At 41.9% G+C, this 27029-nt stretch overlaps 1 protein-coding gene across 4 annotated transcripts in view; it reads right to left on the reverse strand.

The window, feature by feature from the left end:
- STX1A (syntaxin 1A) overlaps positions 1–27029 on the reverse strand; it is a 212375-nt gene that overhangs the window by 41438 nt on the left and 143908 nt on the right. For 3 of the 4 annotated variants that reach the window (XR_011319792.1, XR_011319793.1, XM_069761405.1), the window contains exons 2-3: positions 10236–10313; positions 9830–9929 (exon numbers count right to left, since the gene is read on the reverse strand). Coding sequence is in view for 2 of the 4 variants with exons in the window: in XM_069761405.1 (XP_069617506.1) it covers positions 9830–9929; positions 10236–10313 (178 nt within the window). In the remaining 2 variants the exon portion in view is untranslated. Of the gene's footprint in view, positions 1–9829; positions 9930–10235; positions 10314–16546; positions 16576–27029 lie in introns of those variants that run through there. The other variant, XM_069761406.1, reaches the window with a different exon arrangement.

A 27029-nucleotide genomic window follows, 5' to 3' on the forward strand; every position in this document is an offset into this window, starting at 1 on the left:
AGTTTTTTTATGGCAACTCCTACAACACCTTTAAATAAGCAAATATGACATTATCACATCACATACATTAGAGTTGTGACATGTGGAAGCAAGTAATATTATTCTGCCAAGTTCTTAAAAACCAATATTCAGCTACCGATCCCCAACTCCGTCTTTCATAGCACTGCCCAGGTATCCCGACGGTCTCTTTCTTATCTGGCAGAGATTGGCATGTGACTATTGCTGCGGCTAGTGTTTAGCTGTAACAGTCACGTTTCCGTACAACCAGGAAAAAGCAACAAAAACTGCAAATCTGCAAATAATTTACACAGTACTTATTTTTCACCTAATTAAACAGAAACTATTTGCTTATAATAGAAAGATTTATATGATAATTACTTGCACCTACTATTATCACAACTTTGTATAGAATTCATCCCAAAAATCTAAATGTATCACTTGCATTACGTAATATTCAGAAATACAAGAATATATCCATGGAACTCAGACTGCTCTTTATACAACATTAATACATTTCCCCATAAGGGCTTTTACTCCTTCAAAGATTAAAAAAGCGCATCCTAGCTACTAAGATCTGCATATGTTAAAACAATGAAATGGGTCCCATGGTATCCAGTCTGCAGATGGTACCCAAGTGGGATGGTGTTTAAATAATTCAAGTAGAAAATTGTTGCATGAGCACTAATGAGAGCAAAAATCTGAAAAGAAAACAATACATATTTGATAGAGCCCAAGGACAAAAAAAACTGTCTGGACGTTTTAGTCTTTCCGAATGTGGTAGACTGTGCCATTACTATAAACACTGATCAATCTCAGGTTATCATTTCATTTCTGCTCTTATTTTATAAAAGAGGTAGGGAAAAAATACTTCTATAGAATGCTCTATTCCGAAGCAGCTCACTGAAAAAGAGGTAAATGATATACGAGTACCTGACATATATACCACGAAGTGTGACAAGTTTGTTAGTGTACAACAGTAGCAAACATGGGGGCCTGAGGCAAGAAAGCATCTCGCCGGGGAACAAAGGGCTAGAAGAGACTCAAAATCCAATTATACCTTTCAAACAGAGTAGTAGGTGTTATTCTTCTTCTTCTTCATTCCCAGGTATATAAGAAAAAGAGCTAAGAATATCCTAACTAAATTCATAAGAGTGCATTCGCTTCCAAACTCCTGGAGCAGCACGTCCACACTGAACTTTCCTCCCACCTCTCATCTAACAATCTACAATCTGGTTTCTGCCCCCATCATTCAATTGAGACACCCCTGACCAAAATGACTAACGACCTACTTACAGCCAAAGCTAATGGACAATACTCTGTACTCCTCCTTCTAGACCTGTCCTCTGCTTTCGACACAGTTGACCACTGCCTCCTACTACAGATCGTCATCTCCTTTGGCATCAAAGACCTCGCCCTATCCTGGATCTCCTCATATCTTTCCAACCGCACACTCAGCGTCTCCCACTCCAACACTACCTCCTCATCACACCCTCTCTCTGTTGGAGTCCCCCAAGGCTCTGTTCTAGGACCCCTATTCTTCTCAATCTATACACTTGGCCTGGGACAACTCAAAGTCCCATGGATTTCAGTACCACCTTTATGCTGATGACACTCAGATCTACCTTTCTGGCCCAGACGTCACCGCTCTGCTGTCCAGAATCCCAGAGTGTCTATCAGCCACATCCTCCTCCTCCTCTCGCTTCCTCAAACTCAATGTGGACAAATCTAAACTCATCATCTTTCCTCCATCTCATAGATCTTCCTTACCTGACCTAACTATCGCAATTAATGACATCACGCTTTCCCCCGTACCGGAAGTCCGCTGCCTCGGAGTAACCCTTGACTCTACCCTGTCCTTCAAACTGCACATCCAAGCTCTTTCCACTTCCTGTCACCTCCAGCTCAAAAATATCTCTGAATTAATCTCCCGATATCTTCCCTCACGTAATCTCCCAAGACCTCATTCTCTCCTCCACACTTATCCGCTCCTCACCCATCCGCCTCCAAGACTTCTCCCGAATATCCCCCATCCTCTGGAATTCTTTGCCCCAATACGTCTGACTATCAACCACATTCGGATCCTTCAGACGGAACCTGAAAACCCACCTCTTCAGGAAAGCCTACAGCCTGCACTGACCCCGCTGCCTCCTCACCACTACCAAAGCTACCGCCTCACCAACACCGGAGCTCCTGCAACCCTCAAACTATTGTCTCCTTCCCCACCATCCTGTAGAATGTAAGCCCGCAAGGGCATTGTCCTCGCCCCTCTGTATCAGTCTGTAATCGTTAGTTTGCTTACTGTAAGTGATATCTGTAATTTCTATGTAACCCCTTCTCATGTACAGCACCATGAAATCAATGGTGCTATATAAATAAGTAATAATAATAAGAGTGACAGTCACTGACAAAACTCCAAAGATCATGTGATCCTTCATTAATGGCCTCTTTTGACAAGGTTCAAGAACCAAGGGATACAAAACACAGGCAAGTGTGACGGAGTGATGAGTAAACACTACCAAGTTACCCAGTCATACCCACATGGAATAATGTGAATAATTAGGATTATTTAGTCTAGAAAAAAGACGACTGAGGGGCGATCTAATAATCATGTATAAGTATATAAGGGGACAATACAAATATCTCGCTGAGGATCTGTTTATACCAAGGAAGGTGACGGGCACAAGGGGGCATTCTTTGCGTCTGGAGGAGAGAAGGTTTTTCCACCAGCATAGAAGAGCATTCTTTACTGTTAGGGCAGTGAGAATCTGGAATTACTTGCCTGAGGAGGTGGTGATGGCGAACTCAGTCAAGGGGTTCAAGAGAGGCCTGGATGTCTTCCTGGAGCAGAACAATATTGTATCATACAATTAGGTTCTGTAGAAGGACGTAGATCTGGGGATTTATTATGATGGAATATAGGCTGAACTGGATGGACAAATGTCTTTTTTCGGCCTTACTAACTATGTTACTAATGTTGACGTCCTATGGACTGTTTGCCATTATCATGCTTTTCGGACTACAATGGAAAGCATTAAAGCACCACTCTAGTGAGTTTTTTCAGAGCTAGAGTGGTGCTTCTAATCTAATGTCCCTGACTGTAGTCTTATATTCACCCGTCTTACTTTCATTGAAAAATTATCTTTGGTTCATACTATGAAACACTGGGGCGATCTGGCAGGTCACAAACTGCAGGAGACCCATGGGAGCGGTAGCAATAGAAGGTCACGATGGCGGAAGATTAAGTAGAGGTAGCTTCGATTAGAATTAAAATTACCTTCTGCAGACCCATTTAGACTGAAGAGGAATAGTTTGTTCCAACATTTATAGGTAAAAATGTGTAAACTTTGTAGCTATGCCTTCCATCCAGATCCAAATGTCAAAATGTGTTGCATTTGATGCCCCATATTATCCCTTATTTTGCTAATTAGGCCATCAGAGACCAGGAATGTCCGACTGGAGTGTGAAAGGTCCCTTCTTCCCAATAGCCAGACCTTCTCGCCAGGATTGGCACTTGATGTGAGAATGTTGCAATCTATCACTCAGCAGCTGTCTCTGCCATCGTGCCAGCCAGCTAAACACAATATGAATGCGCTCATTTGATATTGTATCAAGGTAGAAGACAAGAAGAAAATAGACGTCAATAGCTTTGGACTGTTGCAATGTAAAACAAATCCCCCACGCTGCTAGTAGATAGATGTGAGCGTATACCTTGTTAGTGGATCAACATACCGTAAGTTAGAAAACATTACTTTACTCCTCAAATTGGGTTTTCTGTGCAAGAAAAGCAATCAAACTAGAAAACCGACTCCTTTTGTGTTCTAATGAGACAAACAAATTATACACGGCTGCCCACACAGAAAACGTCAGCTCGCAAGTCTTATTTAAATACTTTCCACCGGAGTTTAAAAGAGGTAACTTAACTAAACAAAAGCTCCAGAAAGTTCCCGTTACTTCATTCAATGGCAAGTTATTTTCTTGTCAATTGTGCAGAAATGGGTCATTGCTTTTCTTCCACCTTTTGTTGACTGCATTGACCTCAAATGAGGAGTAACCTCAACAAATCTATTTATCTATGATGTGATGAGATTTTCACATGATAATTAATTTTTAACACTAATCTGCTCACAATGCAAAGTCATCTGTTTCCATACTGGTGACTGTTTTTGTAAATCCTACCTATCTGATGAAAAAATTGTTAGCATTGTTACTAGTGATGAGCGAATATACTCGTTACTCGAGATTTCTCGAGCATGCTCGGGGGTCCTCCGAGTATTTTTTAGTGCTCGGAGATTTAGTTTTCCTTATCGCAGCTGAATGATTTACATCTGTTAGCCAGCATAAGCACATGTGGGGGTTGCCTGGTTGCTAGGGAATCCCCACATGTATTCAAGCTGGCTAACAGATGTAAATCATTCAGCTGCGATAAGGAAAACTAAATCTCCGAGCACTAAAAAATACTCGGAGGTCACCTGAGCATGCTCGAGAAATCTCAAGTAACGAGTATATTCGCTCATCACTAATTGTTACAGATTTTTATTTCTCAGCAGAATCATTTTCTGACTGCTCCTAAAAATTTGGACCCATGCTGCCCTCTTGAAAAAAACCTCTCAGCACTAATTGAGCTGGAGCTTAGTTTCCAGACTTTACATCACAGAGGCTAACCACCTCGGTGACACATTTCCCATGGAGGACCAGTCCAATTACTATCTAGGAATGGTTACAGGAAAAAAACACTGACATATACAAAAACGGAGAGGTCATATACTGCAGACAAGAGTGGAAATGCATGCACATAAATAAACCATACATGCCGAAAGTCATAATACTAAATGGTAAACTGACATTCAAAATTGTGCCGTATAAACCCATAATGTCCTTACACATATGGAGAGCTGATTAATCTCTTTCCAGTCAGACCAATATGATTCTAAATTGGTGTGTGGAAATGGGAAAGTGATCTGACCTGTCAGAGAACTGATCCTATGTGCTTAAAGTGAACCTGTCACTTAATATAACGCTGTAACTGTGCCCTCTGCACTGACTGTCTGCTCTAAGGAAGAGCCTGCTGTCAATCAGTGTCGGGGGCGCAGTTACAGCCGCTGCTCTCTATACACAAAGTGGTGACTGAAACCATGCCGGTGCTGTCCTTATGACTATAGGCAAGATTCTAAGTCCAGCGCAACATGATGTCAGAACACAAATCACCTGCAGATTAACCCCATATCTGCAGGTTAATAGCTTTATTTTACATGACAGGTTCCCTTTAAAAACCTCTCAGCCCATCACAATGAAAGTGCTGTGTACAGCATGTAACATATATCTAAAAGGAAAACTCCATTATAAAGAATATAAAGATGTGGAAGAATTGGCTCTATCCTAACAGAATATACAGTGGGTACGGAAAGTATCAGACCGCTTTAAATTTGTCACTTTTTGTTTCATTGCGGCCATTTGGTAAATCAATCAATGTACATTCTGCACCCCATCTTGACTGAAAAAAAAAACTCCAGAAATGTAGACATTTTTGCAAAGTTAATAAAAAAAAAGGAAAACTGAAATATCACATGGTCATAAGTATTCAGACCCTTGGCTCAGACACTCATATTTAAATAACATGCTGTCCATTTCCTTGTGATCCACCTTGAGATGGTTCTACTCCTTCATTGGAGTCCAGCTGTGTTTAATTAAAGAGATAGGACTTGATTTGGAAAGGCACACACCTGTCTATATAAGACCTCACAGCTCACAGTGCATGTCAGATCACCAGAAGTCTTCCTAGACCTGGTCGTCCAGCCAAACTGAGCAATCCTGGGAGAAGAGCCTTGGTGTGAGAGGCAGAAAACAACCCCAAGATCACTGTGGCTGAGCTCCAGAGATGCAGTAGGGAGATGGGAGAAAGTATCAACTATCACTGCAGTACTCAACCAGTCGGGCCTTTATAGCAGAGTGGCCCGACGGAAGCCTCTCCTCACTGCAAGACATATGAAAGCCAGCATAGAGTTTGCTAAAAAAACAAAAACAAATGAAGGACTCCCTGACTATGAGAAATAAGATTCTCTGGTCTGATGAGATGAAGATAGACCTTTTTGGTGATAATTCTAAGCTTCTAAGCGGTATGTGTGGAGAAAACCAGGCACTGCTCATCACCTGCCCAATACAATCCCAACAGTGGAACATGGTGGTGGCATGCTATGGTGGTGTTTTTCAGCTGCAGGGACAGGACGACTGGTTGGATTGAAGGAAACATGAATGCTGCCAAGTACAGAGATATCCTGGATGAAAACCTCTTCCAGAGCGCTCTGGACCTCAGACTTGGCCGAAGGTTCATCTTCCAACAAGACAATGACCCTAAGCACACAGCTAAAATAACAAAGGAGTGGCTTCAGAACAACTCTATGACCATTCTTGACTGGCCCCGCCAAAGCCCTGACCTAAACCCAGTTGAGCATCTCTGGAGAGACCTGAAAATGGCCGTCCACCAACGTTCACCATCCAAACTGACAGAACTGGAGAGGATCTGCAAGGAAGAATGGCAGAGGATCCCCAAATCTAGGTGTGAAAAATTTGTTGCATCAGTCCCAAGACGACTCATGGCTGTTACTAGCTCAAAAGGTTGCTTCTACTCAATACTGAGCAAAGGGTCTGAATACTTATGACCATGTGATATTTCAGTTTTTCTTTTTTAATAAATTTGCAAAAATTACTACATTTCTGTTTTTTTCAGTCAAGATGGGGTGCAGAGTGTACATTAAGGAGAAAAAAAATAAACTTTTTTGAATTTACTAAAGGGCTGCAATGAAACAAAGAGTGAAAACTTTAAAGGGGTATGAAGAGTTTCCGTACCCCCAGTATATACCTGTAAATGGCCAACTTAGATCAATTTTATCATCTTTCAGATTAATCTGATTGGTCAGATTTCTGTGTGAGTAAAATCAAACGTAGAGATAACTAAATAATCGTAAAGGAACCAGTTACTCGATTCATGCTGCCGAAACAATGGACAGCATTAATCAGAGAATAGTTGCATGATTGCATCCAGGTACGTTTTTCTCTGAAATGCTCCAGCGTTTTACAAGGAACTTAATTTGGAGAGGCAGCTGGGGACCATAGAAAAAGATGAAACAAGTCTGGTGCCACCCCCCCGGCCAACTTCTCCCTGCACCACTTTACTTGACTGATAGGTCTTTCCCGATGTACACACCTAGGAGAGACCTGTCCATCAACTAGGGTGGTACGGGGGAAAGCTGGCCAGGGTTGGTGCCGGACTAATCTCATCTAATCTCGGTGTTTCAGGGTAAAGGTACCGTCACACTTAGCGACGCTGCAGTGATACCGACAACGATCCGGATCGCTGCAGCGTCGCTGTTTGGTCGCTGGAGAGCAGTCACACAGACCGCTCTCCAGCGACCAACGATGCCGGTAACCAGGGTAAACATCGGGTAACTAAGCGCAGGGCCGCGCTTAGTAACCCGATGTTTACCCTGGTTACCATCCTAAAAGTAAAAAAAAACAAACAGTACATACTTACCTAACGCTGTCTGTCCTCCAGCGCTGTGCTCTGCACTCTTCCTGTACTGTCTGTGTGAGCACAGCGGCCGGAAAGCAGAGCGGTGACGTCACCGCTCTGATTTCTGGCTGACCGACGCTCACAGCCAGTACAGGAGGAGAGCAGAGCACAGCGCTGGAGGACAGACGGCTGTAGGTAAGTATGTAGTGTTTGTTTTTTTTTACTTTTAGGATGGTAACCAGGGTAAACATCGGGTTACTAAGCGCGGCCCTGCGCTTAGTTACCCGATGTTTACCCTGGTTACCAGTGAAGACATCACTGAATCGGTGTCACACACACCGATTCAGCGATGTCTACGGGGAGTCCAGCGACCAAATAAAGTTCTGGACTTTCTTCCCCGACCAGCGACAGCACAGCAGGGGCCTGATCGCTGCTGCCTGTCACACTGGACGATATCGCTAGCGAGGACGCTGCAACGTCACGGATCGCTAGCGATATCGTCTAGTGTGACGGTACCTTAAAACATGCTTTGCTGAAATCGAGAAACCAGGTTCTGATTCATGCTGCTCGCGGTTTGGGCAGCATGAATCAACTGACAGGTTCCTTATAAAGAGTGGACAACTGTACCTTTCAAAAACATACCTTCCAGCTTTCTGAGAAATGACTCTTCATGGCGTCCTATCAAATCTCTACCAACGATGCCAGCCCTGCATGCATAAAATGCCACAAAAATTCCACCTTATACTGGTGTGTTCTGGAAATTAATTGTTAGCGGCTATGACTTGTAACCTGTTGTATTTTATACTTACTGCACTTCACATGCTGGCAATTTGGTGATATGCAGTAATCAGATTGGGTTTGATATTACATCTGTAATTGCGGTATGGTTTTGATATGTTATGCTTCATTTTTCCTTAAAGGGTTATGTATGTGATTGTGGGGGCACCTGGGTGTAAAGCGGGCTCAGGGGCTGAGCTCTCTCCACACGCATCTGATGTCAGCCATAATTCATAGCCGCCATGTGTCTCTAAAAGCAGCTGCCAGAACTTCGCTACGATTGTTGCTGTTAACCATTTAAATGGCAAGTCAAGCTCTTATGCACTGGCTCCCATCGGCCCTGTGACGTAACTGTGGGCACCAATGGGGCTCTGCTAAAGGCTTGCATCACGGCCATTTTTGCACTTCTGTGAAGCTTAGCCACAGACGACAATTTACACTACATATTGCAATAACGTGATAGCGCAGTATGTAGTTAAGCGATTGAATGATCGCAGGTTCATGTCCCCTAAGGGGATTAACAAATAGTGTAAAAAATGAAAAAAATAAAATAAATAAAATTTTTAAAAATAAAGATTTGAATCCACTTCTTGCCCCCAATAAAAATGAAAAAATATACAAATTTGGTATGATGGTGTCCATAGAATGCCATTCTATGAACATATAACATTTATTTACCCATATGGTAGACACTATAAAGATAAAAAAAATCAAAAAGCCAGAATTTGTGGTTTTTCAGTCCCACTCCCCTAAAAAATGCAAAAATGAGAACAAAAATTTATATGTACCCCAAATTGGTATAAATTATACCATCAGCAAATGTGAAACCAGCCTTAGTGGCTGAAGAGCCGAATGAAATTTTTTTTTTATGTATTTCACTCTAAGCTATGGTAGGAGCATGTTCTTCTTTCCTTTCAGTATTGCTGCCTGTTTATGATTGGTCACCATCATACAGGGAGAAGAAGTACAACACCTCTGGTGCAAAATGTCTGATAACACCTAAAAACTGTCATTTTCCGTAATATCTCAGCAACAGAGAGGTAAAATTAAGAAAAAAAACCTTTTTATTCTGCTCTTTAGCCATTATTACATCCTATGTCCAGTTCAACGTGGAAAATTTGGTGAATTTTCAGGTGTAAAAATCCCGAGCAGTCTCCATTACGCAAATCCTTTCTTATCTACGTTCTCATAATGAGCAGATCGATGACCTATGTTCTTTATCAGTGTAAGGAAACTTACAGTGTGCATTATTAAGGCCTTGGGTGTACTTTGATCTCAATTTTTTTTTATAAGGGGTACCTGGCTTAAAAATATAGAGAAACACCAATGTATGATATTCTTCTGGCTTGATGTTTAGGAGACATTGGTCTGGACAGGTCTGAGCAGAATGTATGATGGTTATGCTCAGGAGAAACCAGACAAAAAACAAAACAAAACATTTTCTTACAAAGGGACATGAGGTATGAATTTCCAGACTGGAAGTTTCTAAAACCAAATTTGAAATAGCCATACTACCAATATATGCAAATGTATCTTAATACTTACTCTCATCTGGGTTAGGAGAAGCAAGGATAGCGCTGTGCTTTCTTTTTACTTCTTCTACATTCTCGGATATCTTGTCAATAAAGCCTCTGATCTCCTCCACCTGAAAATTTACAGACGGATAATTATCTTAAAATAAAATTGTAATGTAAATGAAGATATTACAGGATTCTGCATCTACACAGTCGGGATAAAAATTGTAATTGATCTAATGTTTTCAGTAAATGAATTATGTTTAATTGCTTCAGAAATTAAGAGAAGCAAATTCTTTAAATTAATTATTTCCTTATGATAATTTTTCTTTTGTAAACAGCTCAATAACTCTACCCCACGAAGTCATTACTAAACCCATATCACGATAAAAATAATGCTTTTCTGACAGACAGGCTGGATACACACAACATCATACCTGTTCAAAGAATTCATCCATGAAACGGTCTCGATCCAAGCTGACAGCCACTTCATCATCTTCATCGCTGTCTTTCGCCTACAAGACAAGCAGTTTTTTATTTATTTTTGCACAAAATAGTGTTTGTTTTTTTAAATTAAAGCCTTTATATGCAATCATAACCTATAATTAAAGACTGTAACAAATTATTTGCATATTAACTGGGAATAATTAGAAGAGTAGTAGATAGTAGTAGTAGTAGTAGTGGTAGTAGTAGATTAGATAGTAGTAGAGGAGAGAGTAGTTGCATCTATGAAACAATAAGGCAATGAAATTCATGCATTTAAGGCCTTTAAAATTATCTGGTGATCATGAAGTTCATCTTGAGGTCCATATTTTTATATTTATTTATTAATGCTGTTTCACATTGATCAGTTGTAACATTAATACCTAATATTGTATAAGTCCCCAACAAAGAGGCGGACATATCATCGATGCAACCTTTAAAACCGCACATTGGCCCAAGAGGTAAGGAGTAGTGATGAGCGAGTGTACTCTTTGCTCGGGTTTTCCAGAGCATGCTCGGGTGGTCTCCGAGTATTTATGACTGCTCGGAGATTTAGTTTTCCTTGCCGCAGCTGGATGATTTGCGGCTACAAGACAGCTTGATTACATGTGGGGATTCCCTAGCAACCAGGCAACCCCCACATGTGCTTAGACTGGCTATCAGCCGTAACTCATCCAGCTGCAGCAAGGAAAACTAAATCTCCAAGCAGTCAAATACTCCGAGATCACCCGAGCGTGCTCAGGAAAACCCGAGCAATGAGTATACTCGCTCATCACTAGTAAGGAGGCCCACTGTCATGATCCCAATGGCAAGGGATCACAAAAAGGACAAGCACAGATACAAACAAGCTCTAGGGCGATGGAACCTGAGCTGACCGCGACCCTGAACCTAACACACAAATAAAAGTAGCCGGGGAACGTGCCTACGATGATCCTAGACGTCTCGCTCCAGCCGAAGATCTAACTTCCCCTATCAGAAGAAACACAGACCTCTCTTGCCTCCAGAGAAATACCCCACAGCAAATAGCAGCCCCCCACATATAATGACGGTGAAATGAGAGGAAAGCACATACGTAGTATGAAAACAGTTTCAGCAAAATGAGGCCCGCTAAAGCTAGATAGCAGAGGATACAAAAGTGAACTGCGCGGTCAGCGAAAAACCCTTCAAAAAACCATCCTGAAATTACTTGAACTCATGTGCCAACTCATGGCACATGAAAAGCAATTTCAGCCCACTAGAGCAACCAGCAGCAGAGAAACGCATATCTGCAGGCTGGACTAAAAACCAAATTAAGTAAAACACCAAACAGGAAAATCCAAACTTAGCTTGTCCAGAAGGTTCTAGGAGCAGGGAGCAGAGGTAACAAGACACACTGGATACATTGATAACCGGCGAGGAAATGCCAGCAAAGCCAGGTTAAATAGGAAACTCCCATATGCTGATGGAACAGGTGGAACCCAGAAACCCAGGAAAGACAAGTCACCCAGTACCATCAGTAACCACCAGAGGGAGCCCAAAAACAGAACTCACAACAGCCCACTTCCATATCCAAAGCAGTAAACAGCTTCTGTCACAGACACATTACTAGACTGAAAAGGGCCATATACTTTTCTTGCGCAGGGGCCTTTATTGTTTCTGTCCACCACTGCTTCTATATGTCACCATAACTACTTTGGCACTAAGACATCAACATTAGGTTCTTTAAAGGGGTTGTCTGGGACTCCCATATGTATGAATAATCTGTGGGATATATTGTTAATACGATATTGGTGGGGATCTGACATCTAACACCCCCCACCGATCAGCTGACATCTGCTCTGCCTGTATATGGAGCAAAACAACACAACTCTGTAGGTTTATGTTCTAACCATTTCATATTCCAAAAATCCACAAAACCTGATGTTTTGGAGATGACCTGACCGAGTTGCCCACCCATTACAATATGGCCACTGTCAAAGTCAGTCTGATCCTTACCAATGCTTGAATGCATTCCAGTGATTCTGAGAATGTTTTACATTCTCATTGTACTTTATGGTAGTGGTAAATTAGGTCGATATGTTTTGCATTTATTTGTGAAAATATCAGAATTGTGGAGAAAATTTTGCAAGTTTCAAACGTATAAATTGTATTCCCTTAAACCAGATAGTTATATCACACAAAATTGTTAATAAATAACATTTCTACTTTACATCAGCATCATTTTTTAAACATTTAAACATTTTTTTTGTTACGATGTTAGAAGGGTTAAAGGCTAATCAGCAATTTCAAATTTTTCCAACAAAATTTTTGTGGTCCCATTTTTGTTTAGGGACCACATCACATTTGAGGGACCTATATGACAGAAAGTAAGCAAAAGTCACACCGTCTTAAAAACTGCACCCCCTCAAAGTGCTCAAAACCACATTCAAGAAGTTTATTAATCTTTCATGTGCCTCACAGGAATTAAAGCAATGTAGACGAAAAAAAAAAAATGTTACTTTTTCCCACAAAAATGTGACTTTAGCCCCAGATTTTTCATTTTCACAAGGGTAACAGAAGAAAATTGACCAAATAATTTCTTGTGCAATTCCTCCTGAGCACACTAATAGCCTATATGTGACGTAAGACTACTGTTTGGACACATGGCAGGGCTCGGAAGGGAAAGAGAGGCAATTAAATTCTGGAGCGTAATTTTGGCTGTAATAAATTGCGGACACCATGTCACATTTGAAGAGCCCCTGACAAGCCAAAACAGCAGAAACCCGCACAAGTGACCCCATTTTGGAAAGTACACCTCTTGAGCAATTCATCTAGGGGTATATGCAATGAACATTTTAAAGCCTCAGGCGGTTCACAGTATTCTATAACATTGGGCTGAGTCAAGGGAAAATTACAATTTTTTCCACTAAAATGTTGCTTTAGCCCCAAGTTTTTAATTAAAAAAAGGACAATAGGAGAAATCGCGTAACAAATTCTACCATTCAATTTCTCCTGATTACAACTATACCCCATATGTGGTCAAGAACTACTTTTGAGGCACAGAGCAAAGCTCAGTAGGGAAGAAGCACCATATTGGAGTTCAGATGTTACTGGAATGGTTTGAGAATTCCATGTCACATTAGCAGAGCCCTTGAGGTACCAGAACAGCTGAACTCCCCATAAGTGACAACATTTTACAAAATACGCTCCCCAAAGAAATTCATCTAGGGGTGCATTGAGTATGTGGACATCACATGGGCCTCACAGAATGTTATACCATTGGGCAGTGAAGAAAGAATAATTACATTTTTTACCACTAAAATGTCAATTTAGCCACAAATTTTTAATTTTTATAAGTGCTAATAGGAAAAAATGGACAGCACAGTTTGTTGTACAATTTCTCCTGATTGCGCCAATACCCTACATGTAATTGGGAAATACTTTTCAGGCACAGTGCAAAGCTCAGAAGGGAAGGAGTGCCATACAGTAGTGTAGATTTTACTGATCTGATTTACTGACCCACAGGGGAAGCCATTGGGGTGCCAGAACAGCAGAACCCCCCAATAAATGACCCCATTTTACAAACTACACCTCTTGGTATATTCATCTAAGTGTGCAGTGATCATACTGACACCACGGGTGTGTCACATAATTTTATAGCATTGGGCAGTGAAGAAAAATAATTAGATTTTTACTACAAAAATTTTGTTTTAGTCCCAGATTTTACATTTTCACACAGGAAAATGAATAAAAATGGCACCAAAATTTGCCCCACAATTTCTTCGGAGTGTGGAAATATACCATATGTGGCTATACAGTACTGCTTAGCTACAGGACAAGACTTGGGAGGGACGGAGAGCTATTCGACCCCTGAAGCATACATTTTCCTAGAATACTTTGCGGACACCATCTGCAGAGCCCTTAAGCGCTAGAAGAGCACAATCCCCCTCAAGTGACACCATTTTGTAAATAATACTCCTTTGGGAATTTATCTACAGATTCAGTGATGATTTGACTCCATGCGTGTTATCCAGAAACAAGCAGCAGTTGATGTTGCTGAGTGAAAATTGCAATTCGCCATTGTAGTGCCTGTACATGCCCAGAACATTAGGCCCAGCTCATGCTTCTGGAGACATGCACCCGTAAATTAAGCTGACTCTCATTGCTACAGAAATGGCAAACATGTGGACTCTTAATGTGGTTTAGGCACACTGTGGGACTCAGAAGGAGGGGGCATTTGGATTTTGGAGTGCAGAATTCACTGAATTTCTTTTGGGGAGGTGAGGAGCCATAGCGCTTTTCCAAAGCCTTTGTGTTATCAGTAACGTATAAGCCCCCTACATTTCCATTAACAGATGACTGCCCGGAGACTTGCTTTTTTGTGGACTGAATTGAAGCTTTAATTGTGAACATTTTACATAATATTTTGGTTCACATTTATCTGGCGCTTTATGCTGAGCACTTCCTTTTGGGTTTCCATCTAAATCTCATAATAACGTTATTCAAATGAAACCTCCGATGAATCCAATCACTATAATGAGGCAGCAGAATTACTCTGGACTCCTTCTGGCTTCAGATCAATGGGGTACTTCTTTTCAGGAGTGCACAAAACTGTGGCCGACCGTACTTTTGCGTACACCTAAAAAGATGGACTCCACCGGATCATAGGCCAGACGACAACCACAGTGCCTCCATCTGCCTCATTATATGGAATCTTCCACCAGAGGTTGCGTCTGAATCACGTATTTCAGAGATTTACACTGAAACCCCGGGGTAAGCATTCAGCATAGAGCGAAGGATAAATGTGTGCTGAGAAATACTGCAATTTTTGGGAGGCAGAATAAGCAAATCAACAGCAGATCAAGAATTGGTTTTCTTTTTTTATGCCACTCTCATGCAATATAAATGATAAGATGTCTTTATTCTTCGCATTGATGTGATTACAGCAATACAAGATTTATATAGTTTTTTTATGTAATTGTCAAACAATTGTTTTGCAAAAACAATTTTTTGGAATCGCCATACTTTAGGAGCTATAATTTTCTATATTTCTGCCGACAGAGTCATGTGAGGGTGTTTTTTTTTGCGGGATGAGTTGCTGTTTTTATTGGTACCATTTTCAGGCACATTACATTTTTTGATCGCTTTCTATTCTGATTTTTGGGAGGCAGAATGAACAAAAGCCAGCAATTCAGGAATTGTTTCCTTTTCTTTTAATCTTGTTCTGCATGTGGTAAAATTGATAAAGCAGCTTTATTCTTCGGGACAGTGCCATTACAGCAATACCCCATTTATATAATTTTTTATGTGTTGCCACTTTTACACAATAAAAACTACTATTTTATAGAAAATAGAATTGTTTTTAAATTGCTGTATTCAGAGGGCCATAGCTTTTTTATTTCTCTGCTGACAGAGTGGTGTGGCAGCTTATTTTTTTGCAGGGGAAGATGCATTTTTCAGCTATACCATTATTTGCATTTGTCTTTTTAATCACGTTTTACTCCACTTTTGTTTGGCGGTATGATGATAAAGCATAGCTTTTGTCTAGTTTTTAATTTTTGTACCATGTTCACTGAAGGGGTTAACTAACACAACGGTTTTATAGAACAGGTAGTTCCGGAATCGGCGAAACCAAATATATGCACTTTTTTGGTTTAATTTTGGTTTTCATAAAAATAAGTCTTTATGGGTATAACTGTTTCTTATTTTATTATTTTGTGATTTAAAAAAATATATATTTTTACAAATTTTATTTAACTTTTTTTTTTGCTTTTTCATTTAGTCCCTCTATGGCAGTGATTTTCAACCTTTTTTGAGCCGCGGCACACTTTTTATACTTAAAAAATCCCGAGGCACACCACCAACCAAAATGGCACAAAATGGTGCGTCCAGGTTTGAGATGAAAGTCTGCAGTCATTCTATGTGACTGCAGGCTTCTGAATTCTCACAGCGCAAGCACTGCACACTTTCAGGATTCTCCCTTTCCGGTGGCCAGAGTGGACGGTCATGACAGCACAAGTATGTGATTTGGATACTTCTGGCCACATTCTAACTAGACGTGTCCGGCCTCAGTCAATTCATTTTCATTGAATGAGGCCACACATGTCTAGTCAGCACGTGACCGCATGTATGTAAATCACCAACATCAGAGAATTATGATAGCAGTGTACACTGTGAGAATTCAGAAGTCTGCAGTCACATAGTATGACTGCAGACTCATCACAACCTTGGACATCCCCTTTAATGTTCCTAACAAATAAAAATGAGAATTAGTATCACAAAAAAAAACACATTTACATCCAGGTACCTGATAGATGACGTTGTTTGTGGAGTCGCCTCTTTCTTTTCATCTTCACCTTGTCCAGATGCCATGATGACTCTTCTCATCCACCGGCAGAGCTCGTTTCTGCAGACTTCCATCTTCTCCTGTCTTCTGCAGCACATCCCGACACAACACCCTTAAAGATAGCAGTGTTATTATAATGCTCCGGAATAACAATATCTGCCCTAGGCTGAGCCCCTGAGTAAATAATCGCCCCTCACTTTATTCCCAGCACATAATATGACCCTCACTGTCCCTCTTATGGTACATGCCATCCACACTACCCTCTCTCTCTTTTCCATACTTCACACTGCCTTCTCATACGGTGTCCCTCATAGAGAGCCCAGTCTCTCTACTGTGCCCCTTCATTACACTCCTCCTACTTGGCATACTGTCTCCTCCTGGCTGTTACCCTCACACTACTCAGTATCTATTATGTGTCCACTCACACTTTCATCCCCCCATACTGTCTGCACACATTTCTAATAGCCTCCTCCTGTACATCCCCCCCTGCTAACATACCCCTTTGCTCTCTCCATATTTCCTCCTCACACATTCCCCCCTCACACATTCCCCCGACTCCCCATACTGTCCTCACACATCCCATCACCGTTGCTCCCAGTACTGTCAGCACACATTTTTCCCCTCGCTACTGTGTCCACCCCCATCTCCCCACTCACCCCCACAGAATATATCCACTCCCCTTCCGATAGAATAAATCCATCCCCTTCCACACAGAATAAATGCACCCTGCCCCACACATGCTAAATAAATTCCAGCCCCCCCCACGTACACACTGAATAAATCCCCCCCCCACACACACTGAATAAATCCCCCCCACACACACTGAATAAATCCCCCCACACACTGAATAAATCCCCCCACACTGAATAAATCCCCCCACACACTGAATAAATCCCCCCCACACTGAATAAATCCCCCCCACACTGAATAAATCCCCCCCACACACTGAATAAATCCCCCCACACACTTAATAAATCCCCCCACACACTTAATAAATCCCCCCACACACTCCCCATAAACCCACCCCACGCTGAATCTTTGGTGTCTTCAGCTCCACAGCACAGGAGCACTTACCACCAAGTGTCTTCTGTCTCCTGCGCGCCGGACAGTAACGTCAGCAGTGTGATCACATGACTTGATCACGCTGCTGGCGTCGCTCTGACCCAGCGGTCAGAGCCTCAATTGTACTCGCAGCTGGTAGATGTCTGCGAGTACAATTGATCTCCGGGAGCCGGCGCGCTGCAACTTCTCTGTGCCGGCTGTCAGCTTGACAGTCGGCACAGAGAACAGCTGACTCCCGTTCCCCGCGGCACACCCGACCATGTGTCGCGGCACACTAGTGTGCCGCGGCACACTGGTTGAAAAACACTGCTCTATGGGACTTTAACTTTTATCACTCACTTTTCGCTGGTATAATGTATTGCAATGCACCATCACTGCAATGCGTTATACATGTCAGTGTTACACTGACAGAAGCTTCTTAGACCATCGTTATCATGGCAATCAAAAGTCATTATGACAACGATCGGACCCTCGTAATTAAGTAGGGGGGAGCGACGATCAGATGGGAAAGGGATCCTCCTCCCTCTCCTTACCTCCTAAATGTTGCAATCGATATCGATTGTGGATTATAGGTGGTTAAACAGCTGGGGGCATTGTGGCAGTGCTTTTGCCTGCGAAAGCCGAGGCCCGGCTATCATGAAAGCTGAGCTCCCGGCAGCGATTGCGCAGGCACAGCTCCTGGGCTGCGCACGATCGCTATGACATACCTATTCATTATCGGTTGGAACCCCTATCCAACCATGAAGCATAGGTACGTCAAATGCCGTGAAGGGGTTAAAAACAGTTTCATGAATTAATTGCTGCACAAGGTTCCGAACAGCTGATTATCAGGAGTGCTCCAGGTATCTGGGTTCCCGATGCAGCTATTCGGTAAGTGCTATAGCTATTCGGATAAGGAGTTATCCAAAGCTGTTTGCTCATCCCTAGTTATAACAACGTCACTCTTCCAAGTAGGTTTTCTCCAGACAGAAACTGTATTTTTGTCCATTCATCCATAAGATTTGTGAGGTCAGAAATTGATGTTGGACCAAAAAGCCTAGTTTACAATCTCTGTCCTATTTTGTAAAAAAAAGTGTTCAACAAGGTTGGAGTCAGGGATCTCTGTGGGATGTCAAATTCTTTCCCACCAAACTCACCCCCAACCATGGCTTTATGGAACTTGTTTTGTGTACTGGGGCACAGTCATGCTGGAACAGAGAAGGGATTTCCACAAACTGTTTACACAAAGGTGGAAGATACAATTGTTCAAAATGTCTTGGTATGCTAAAGTAATAAGATTTTCTTCCACCATACTTTACAGATGGCACAATAAAGTTACACAGGTAATGCCCTCCTGGCATTCGCCAAACCCAGATTTGTATATCAGGCTTCCAGATAGAGAAGCATGGCTCCTCACTCCATAGAACATGTGCCACTGTTCCGAAGTCCAGGGGCAGCTACACACTACACCATCTAACGCTTGGCATTGTACTTTATGATGTAAGGCCTAAAATTCAGCTGCTCAGGATGGAAACTCAAGCAAAGAAACTCCTGGCGCACAGTTTTGCACTGACGTTATTCCAGAGGAGGTTGGAACTCTGCATTTATGGAGTCAGTAGAGTCACGAGTGTTGGTGACTTTTGTGATCGATGTTCCTCACCACTTTGTGATGACTTTTTGTCACTTTGCCACTTCATGGGCGAGTTGTTGTGGTTCCTAAACACTTCCACTGTACAATAATACCACTCACAATTGATAGCAGATTATTTAGAAGAAATTTTATGAACTGCTTTATTACACTGAAGGCATCTATATATTACAGTACCACCCAGTGACCCATTCTTTCACAAATGTTTATAATGGCAGACTGAATGGTGAGGAGCTGGATTTTATACACCTGTGGAAATGGGATGGAATGAAAAAGCTAAATGCAATGATTAAGAGGTGTGCTTCACTGCATTCCTTTACTTATTAAACTACATAGTTTATCTACAATTAAATAACATGATTAGAATATAAAAATGAATGATGAGCTATATCATTATGGGACCTTTGTAGGAGAACATGTCTCAAAGCACATACGGTATTTTAGATAAAGATATGGTGCATACAGTTATGAAATATTATCTTTGTGACATCATGTTGTGAGGCTGTATATTTCAGTTGTTCAGCTCCCTTGATGTTGAAGATAATTCTTCTACTGGGAAATCAAAATAGCTGAATTGTAAGATATTAATCATCTGCCGTATAGCAATAAGGAGCAGTGACTTCATTTCTAGTAGCTTCCTATTGGCAGTCTGGTATGTTGGAAACTGTCAGTTCCCATGGGCCAAAAAAGAATGTGGCTCATATTGTAAAAGATCTCTCATGTAAACCTATAAATACATTATGTGGTATCTTGGCGATATATGTACGTATATTGTAATTTTCCTTACTACGGAATTGTCCTTTGGGGATTGCTGAGAATTTCCCATCCTGAGAGGCAAAGACCATTACAAATAAGCTCATGTACATAGTATTTTACAAATGGTATAAAGGATTCAATTACAGAAAGATTTTTTTTTTTCTTTATTTTTTTTCTTTCTCTAAGGCTCCCTTCACACATCCGTTTTTTGTGTCCGTATGGGATCTGTTTTTTAAGGGCCGCAAATAGGGATATACACAGCCACTGTGTTCAATGGTGGTGTGCATATGACAGGTTTTTTACTGTGTGTCATTGTGAAAAACCCACAGATATGTCAATTTTTTAACAGCAGCATAAACAAATGAACCGATGAACTGCAGTGACCTCATTGAGATCACCACTAGCACCATGAAAACTTCCGGTCACCGCAGTTCATTGACCGGCAGTAACCTCTATGATGTCACCGCTAGTCACTGAAGCTGTGCTTGCGCCAGCTCATTGTGTCCTGGTTTTCAGCGTGAACGGTCGCATCATAGAGCCATTCATTTTGAAAATCAGATGTCGCAGAGATGGATTACGGCATGGGACAGTATGGATTATCTTCACGTCAGATATGTGAGGGATATGGTTTATTTTTATTTTTACAGGGGACATGAGCTTCAGTGGATTAGATGTAAAAGTGACTATAACTTGGTTTTCTTTTATTTTTAAATAAATGTGTAAAACAGGGTGTTCTGTTTTATTTCAAATAAAATTTGTTATTGTTGTAGTGTGTTTATTTCAAAACGTACTATAGAGTTAGTAATGGGGGCATCTTATATACTCTCTCCATTACTAACGCCTGGGCTTGATGTCAGATGACAATACAAAGCTGACATCAACCCCACAAATATTACCCCACTTGCCACCGGCACAGGGCAAGAGCAAGGTTAGGCCTCTTTAACACTTCAGTTGTTGTGCGTCAGTCACTACTGACATAGTGACGGATTGACGGATCCGTCACAATTGTTGAGAAAACGGTTCTAACGGATCCGGTTTTTTGACGGATCCGTTACTTGGGGGTTGTCTGGGAAAAGTAACTACTTTTTGGAGCATGCGCAATTGAAAAAACGGATTGGGGCGATGGATCCGCCGAAAAAACGGTTGCGGCAGATCCGTCGCCCATAGGCGGCCATTCTATGGAATGGCGGACGCAACGGATCCGTCGCGATCCGCCATTTCGGCGTTGACAAAAAACGTTTCAATGTCCGTCTATTTTCAGAAAACGTCCGCCAAATTTCGACGGATCCGTTTCATGGCGGATGGAACGGACTACCACCCGTCACAATCCGTCGCTAATGCAAGTCTATGGGAAAATAACGGATCCGTCAAAAAAAATTGACGGATCCGTTATTTGAGGAAAATGGCGGTTTTAGACTGACGCCAAACAACTGAAGTGTGAAAGAGGCCTTAAGTGACAGATTTGGTGCATCTTATGGATGCGCCATTTCTGGAGTGGCTGAGGGCTGATGTTGGTAACCTGTGGAGGGGAGAGAAATATCTCTGGCCCCTTCACAGGATATCAACATAAACCAACAGCTGCCTATTAAGCCTTTGCTGGTTTGAATTTATAGAATGATACTATGTAATTTTTTTCTTGGGTCCCCCATAAATTCACCAGTAAAGGCTAATTATACAGCTGTGAGCTGTTATTAATAGCCTTTGAACATTTCAGGATATTGTCCCTTTTCCCAGATCATTAACATCAGACCCCAGCCATGAGCTTTCCATCTGGTGGTTATGAAAATTAAGCGGTAGCCCACATAATTTTTCTTATTTAATTTTACATTTTACACAGAATGTACACAGTGAGTGCTGAATACAACTCATATCATTGTCACCTGATCGCGCTGATCTCAGTGACAATGATGAGAGCTGCTTTCAGCAGCTGGCACCTGGGATCAGTGGGAACTGTACTGTTTTTCCCAGGCACAAGTACATGTCAGACGGACGACACACGAATGTGACACTCGGACACAAACCGGATACACGTATGTCACTTATGTACATACGGATGGCACACAGACACGGATCTCACCAGTACTGTTTTTTTCCTGTACAGGAATCACCAGGATGCATGAAGGAGGCCTAAAGAATACTTTCTCTTTTTCTCAGTATATATACCAGAAGAGAAGAGATGGAAGCTGCAGATGTGAAGACATGAAAACTCCTCACATTGCATGGATGTCTCCACCCTAAGTCTAACACCCAGATATTGTATACTAACAGTAAGGAGGGTGGTCGAGGCTTGAAAAGCATCCAAGCCACCATCACGGATGAAACAAGGAGTATCCAGGAACACATCAGAAAAATGGCACCAAAAGAAGAGATGCTGAGAGAAAGCCTAAGGCAGCAACAACAGATCTGGAAGGAACAGGAACATGAAGCACCATGGCAAGACAAGCCGCTGCATGGGATGTACCATCGATAGATAATGGAGGTGGCTGACATGGAGAAATCCTGGAGAAAACTGGTCTCCGAGACAGCAAAGAGGCACTAATCATAGCGGTACAAGAGCACGCACCAGATCCATAGAAGCAGGAATCAACCACACAAGACAAGACCCAAGATGCAGACTTTGCAAAGAAACCCCAGAAACAGTCCAACACATAGTGACAGGATGCAAGATGCAAGCAGGAACAGTGTAAACCGAATGCCACAACCAAGTAGTGGAAATTGTATACAGGAACATCTCCACAGCATATGGGTTAAGTCCCCCTAAGTCCAGAAGGGAGATCCTAGAAAAAGTGGTGGAGAATGAAAGGGCTAAAATCCTGTGGGACTTCAAGATCCAGACGGATAAGCAGGTCTTGGCTAACTAACCAGACATTGTGATAGTAGACAAGGATCAGAAGACAGCAATGATAGTAGTTGTGGCAGTGCCAAGTGACAGCAAAATCAGAAATAAGGAATATGAGAATCTCTCCAGAGATGCTCATGTTGCTTTAGGTCAGGGCTCTGGCTGGGCCAGTAAAAAACTGTCGCGGAGTTGTTTTGAAGCCGCTCCTTTGTAATTTTAGCTGTGTGCTTACGGTCATTGTCTTGTTGGAAGGTGAACCTTCGGCCAAATCTGAGGTCCAGAGCACTCTGGAAGAGGTTTTCATCCAGGATATCTCTGTACTTGGCCACATTCATGTCTCCTTCAATGACAACCAGTCATCCTGTCCCTGCAGCTGAAAAACACCCCCATAGCATGATGCAGCCACCACCATGTTTCACTGTTGCGATTGTATTGGGCAGGTGATGAGCAGTGCCTGGTTTTCTCCACACATACCACTTAGAATTATCACCAAAAAGGTCTATCTTTATCTCATCAGATCAGAGAATCTTATTTCTCATAGTCTGGGAGTCCTTCATATGTTTTTTTTTAGCAAACACTATGCTAGCTTTCATATGTCTTGCACTGAGGAGAGGCTTCCATTGGGGCACTCTGCCATAAAGGCCCAACTGGTAGAGGGCTGCAGTGAACTTTCTCCCATCTCCCTACTGCTCTGGAGCTGGAGCTCAGCCACAGTGATCTTGGGGTTCTTTTACCTCTCTCACCAAGGCTCTTCTCCCACGATTACTCAGTTTGGTTGGACGGCCAGGTCTAGGAAGACTTCTGGTGATTCCAAACTTCTTCCATTTAAGGATTATGGAAGCCACTGTGCTCTTAGGAACCTTGAGAACTACAGAAATTCTTTTGTAACCTTGGCCAGATTTGTGCATTGTCACAATTCAGTCTCTGAGCTCTTTAGCCAGTTCCTTTGACCTCACGATTCTCATTTGGTGTGACATGCACTGTGAGCTGTGAGGTCTTATATAGACAGGTGTGTGCCTTTCCAAATCATGTCCTATCAGTTTACTTAAACACAGCTGGATTCCAATGAAGGAGTAGAACCATCTCATGGAGGATCACAAGGAAATGGACAGCATGTGACTTAAATATAAGTGTCTGAGCAAAGGGTGTGAATACTTATGACCATGTGATATTTCAGTTTCTCTTTTTTATAAAATTTGCAAAGATGTCAAATTTTCTGTTTTTTTTTTCAGTCAAGATGGAGTGCAGAGTGTACAGTCATGGACAAAAATTTTGAGAATGAGACAAATATTAATTTTTCCAAAGTCTACTGCTTCATTTTTTCTAATGGCAATTTGAATATACTCCTGAATGTCAGAGTGATCAGCTTAACAGCAATTACTGTACTTGCAAAGTCAATATTTGCCCAGAAAATGAACTTTAACCCCCAAAACACATTTCAACATAATTGCAGTCCTGCCTTAAAAGGAGCGGCTAACATTGTTTTAGTGATTGATCCATTAACACAGGTGTGGGTGTTGATGAGGACAGGGCTGGCAATCAATCAGTCATGATTAAGTAAGAATGACATCACTGGACACTTTAAAAGGAGGCTGGTGCTTAGTATCATTGTTTCTCTTCAGTTAACCATGGTTATCTCTAAAGAAACACGTGCAGCCATGATTGCACTGCACAAAAATGGACTAACAGGGAAGAGTATCGCAGCTACAAAGATTGCACCTCAGTCAACAATCTATCGCATCATCAAGAACTTCAAGGAGAGAGCTTCCATTGTTGTCAAAATGGCTCCAGGGCGCCCAAGAAAGACCAGCAAGCGCCAGGACCGTATCTTAAAACTGTTTCAGCTGCGGGATCGGACTATCAGCAGTGCCGAGCTTGCTCAGGAATGGCAGCAGGCTGGTGTGAGTGCTTCTGCACGCTCTGTGAGGCGGAGACTCTTTGAGCAAGGCCTGGTTTCAAGGAGGGCAGCAAAGAAGCCACTTCTCTCCAGAAAAAACACCAGGGACCGACTGATATTCTGCAAAAGGTACAGGGAGTGGACTGCTGAGGACTGGGGCAAAGTCATTTTCTCTGATGAATCCCTTTTTCGATTGTTTGGGACATCTGGAAAACAGCTTATTCGGAGAAGAAGAGGTGAGCGCTACCACCAGTCTTGTCTCATGCCAACTGTAAAGCATCCTGAAACCATTCATGTGTGGTGTTGCTTCTCAGCCAAGGGAATCGGCTCACTCACAGTCTTGCCTAAAAACACAGCCATGAATAAAGAATGGTACCAGAATGTCCTCCAAGAGCAACTTCTCCCAACCGTCCAAGAGCAGTTTGGCGCCCAACAATGCCTTTTCCAGCATGATGGAGCACCTTGCCATAAAGCAAAGGTGATAACTAAATGGCTCATGGAACAAAACAGAGATTTTGGGTCCATGGCCTGGAAACTCCCCAGATCTTAATCCCATTGAGAACTTGTGGTCAATCATCAAGAGACGGGTGGAAAAAAAAAAACAACAAATTCTGGCAAAATGCAAGCATTGATTATGCAAGAATGGACTATCAGTCAGGATTTGGTCCAGAAGTTGATTGAGAGCATGCCAGGGAGAATTGCAGAGGTCTTGAAGAAGAAGGGTCAACACTGCAAATATTGATTTGCTGCATTAACTCATTCTAACTGTCAATATAACCTATTGGTACTCATAATTGCAATTATATTTCTGTATGTGATATAAACATCAGGCAAACATTAATAAAAACCAGAGGGCAGCAGATCATGTGAAAATATAATTTTGGTGTCATTCTCAAAAATTTTGGCCATGACTGTACATTAATGTGAAAAAATGAACTTTTTGAATTTACCAAATGGCTGCAATGAAACAAAGATTGAAAAATTTAAAAGGGTCTGAATACTTTCCGTACCCACTGTATATATCGATAAATAGAGGTACATCTATATATACAGTACAGACCAAATGTTTGGACACACCTTCTCATTTAAAGATTTTTCTGTATTTTCATGAATTCCGTGAAGGCATCAAAACTATGAATTAACATATGTGGAATTATATACTTAACAAAAAAGTGTGAAACAACAAAAAATATGTCTTATATTCTAGGTTCTTCAAAGTAGCCACTTTTTCCTTTGATGACTGCTTTGCACACTATTGGCATTCTCTTGATGAGCTTCAAGAGGTTGTCACCGGAAATGGTTTTCACTTCACACAAGTGTGCCCTGTCAGGTTTAATAAGTTGAATTTCTTGCCTTATAAATGGGGTTGGGACCATCAGTTGTGTTGAGCAGAAGTCTGGTGGATACAAAGATGGTAGTCCTACCGAATAGACTGTTAGAATTTGTATTATGGCAAGAAAAAGGCAGCTAAGTAAAGAAAAACGAGTGGCCATAATTACTTTAAGAAATGAAGGTCAGTCAGTCCGAAAAATTGGGAAAACTTTGAAAGTGTCCCCAAGTGCAGTGGCAAAAACCATCAAGCGCTACAAAGAAACTGGCTCACATGGGGAGCGCCCCAGGAAAGGAAGACCAAGAGTCACCTCTGCTTCTGAGTATAAGTTTATCCGAGTCACCAGCCTCAGAAATCGCAGGTTAACAGCAGCTCAGATTAGAGACCAGGTCAATGCCACACAGAGTTCTAGCAGCAGACACATCTCTACAACAACTGTTAAGAGGAGACTTTGTGCAGTAGGCCTTCATGGTAAAATAGCTGCTAGGAAACCTCTGCTAAGGACAGGCAACAAGCAGAAGAGACTTGTTTGGGCTAAAGAACACAAGGAATGGACATTAAACCAGTGAAAATCTGTGCTTTGGTCTGATGAATCCAAACTTGAGATCTTTGGTTCCAACCACCGTGTCTTTGTGCAACGCAGAAAAGGTGAACGGATGGACTCTACATGCCTGGTTCCCACCGTGAAGCATGGAGGAGGAGGTGTGATGGTGTGGGGATGCTTTGCTGGTGACACTGTTGGGCATTTATTTAAAATTGAAGGCATACTGAACCAGATGACTACCACAGCATCTTGCAGCGGCATGCTATTCCATCCGGTTTGCGTTTAGTTGGACCATCATTTATTTTTCAACAGGACAATGACCCCAAACACACCTCCAGGCTGTGTAAGGGCTATTTGACCAAGAAGGATCGTGATGGGGTGCTACGTCA

Source organism: Ranitomeya imitator, chromosome 3 (genome assembly GCF_032444005.1).
Source record: "Ranitomeya imitator isolate aRanImi1 chromosome 3, aRanImi1.pri, whole genome shotgun sequence".
NCBI lineage: Eukaryota > Metazoa > Chordata > Amphibia > Anura > Dendrobatidae > Ranitomeya > Ranitomeya imitator.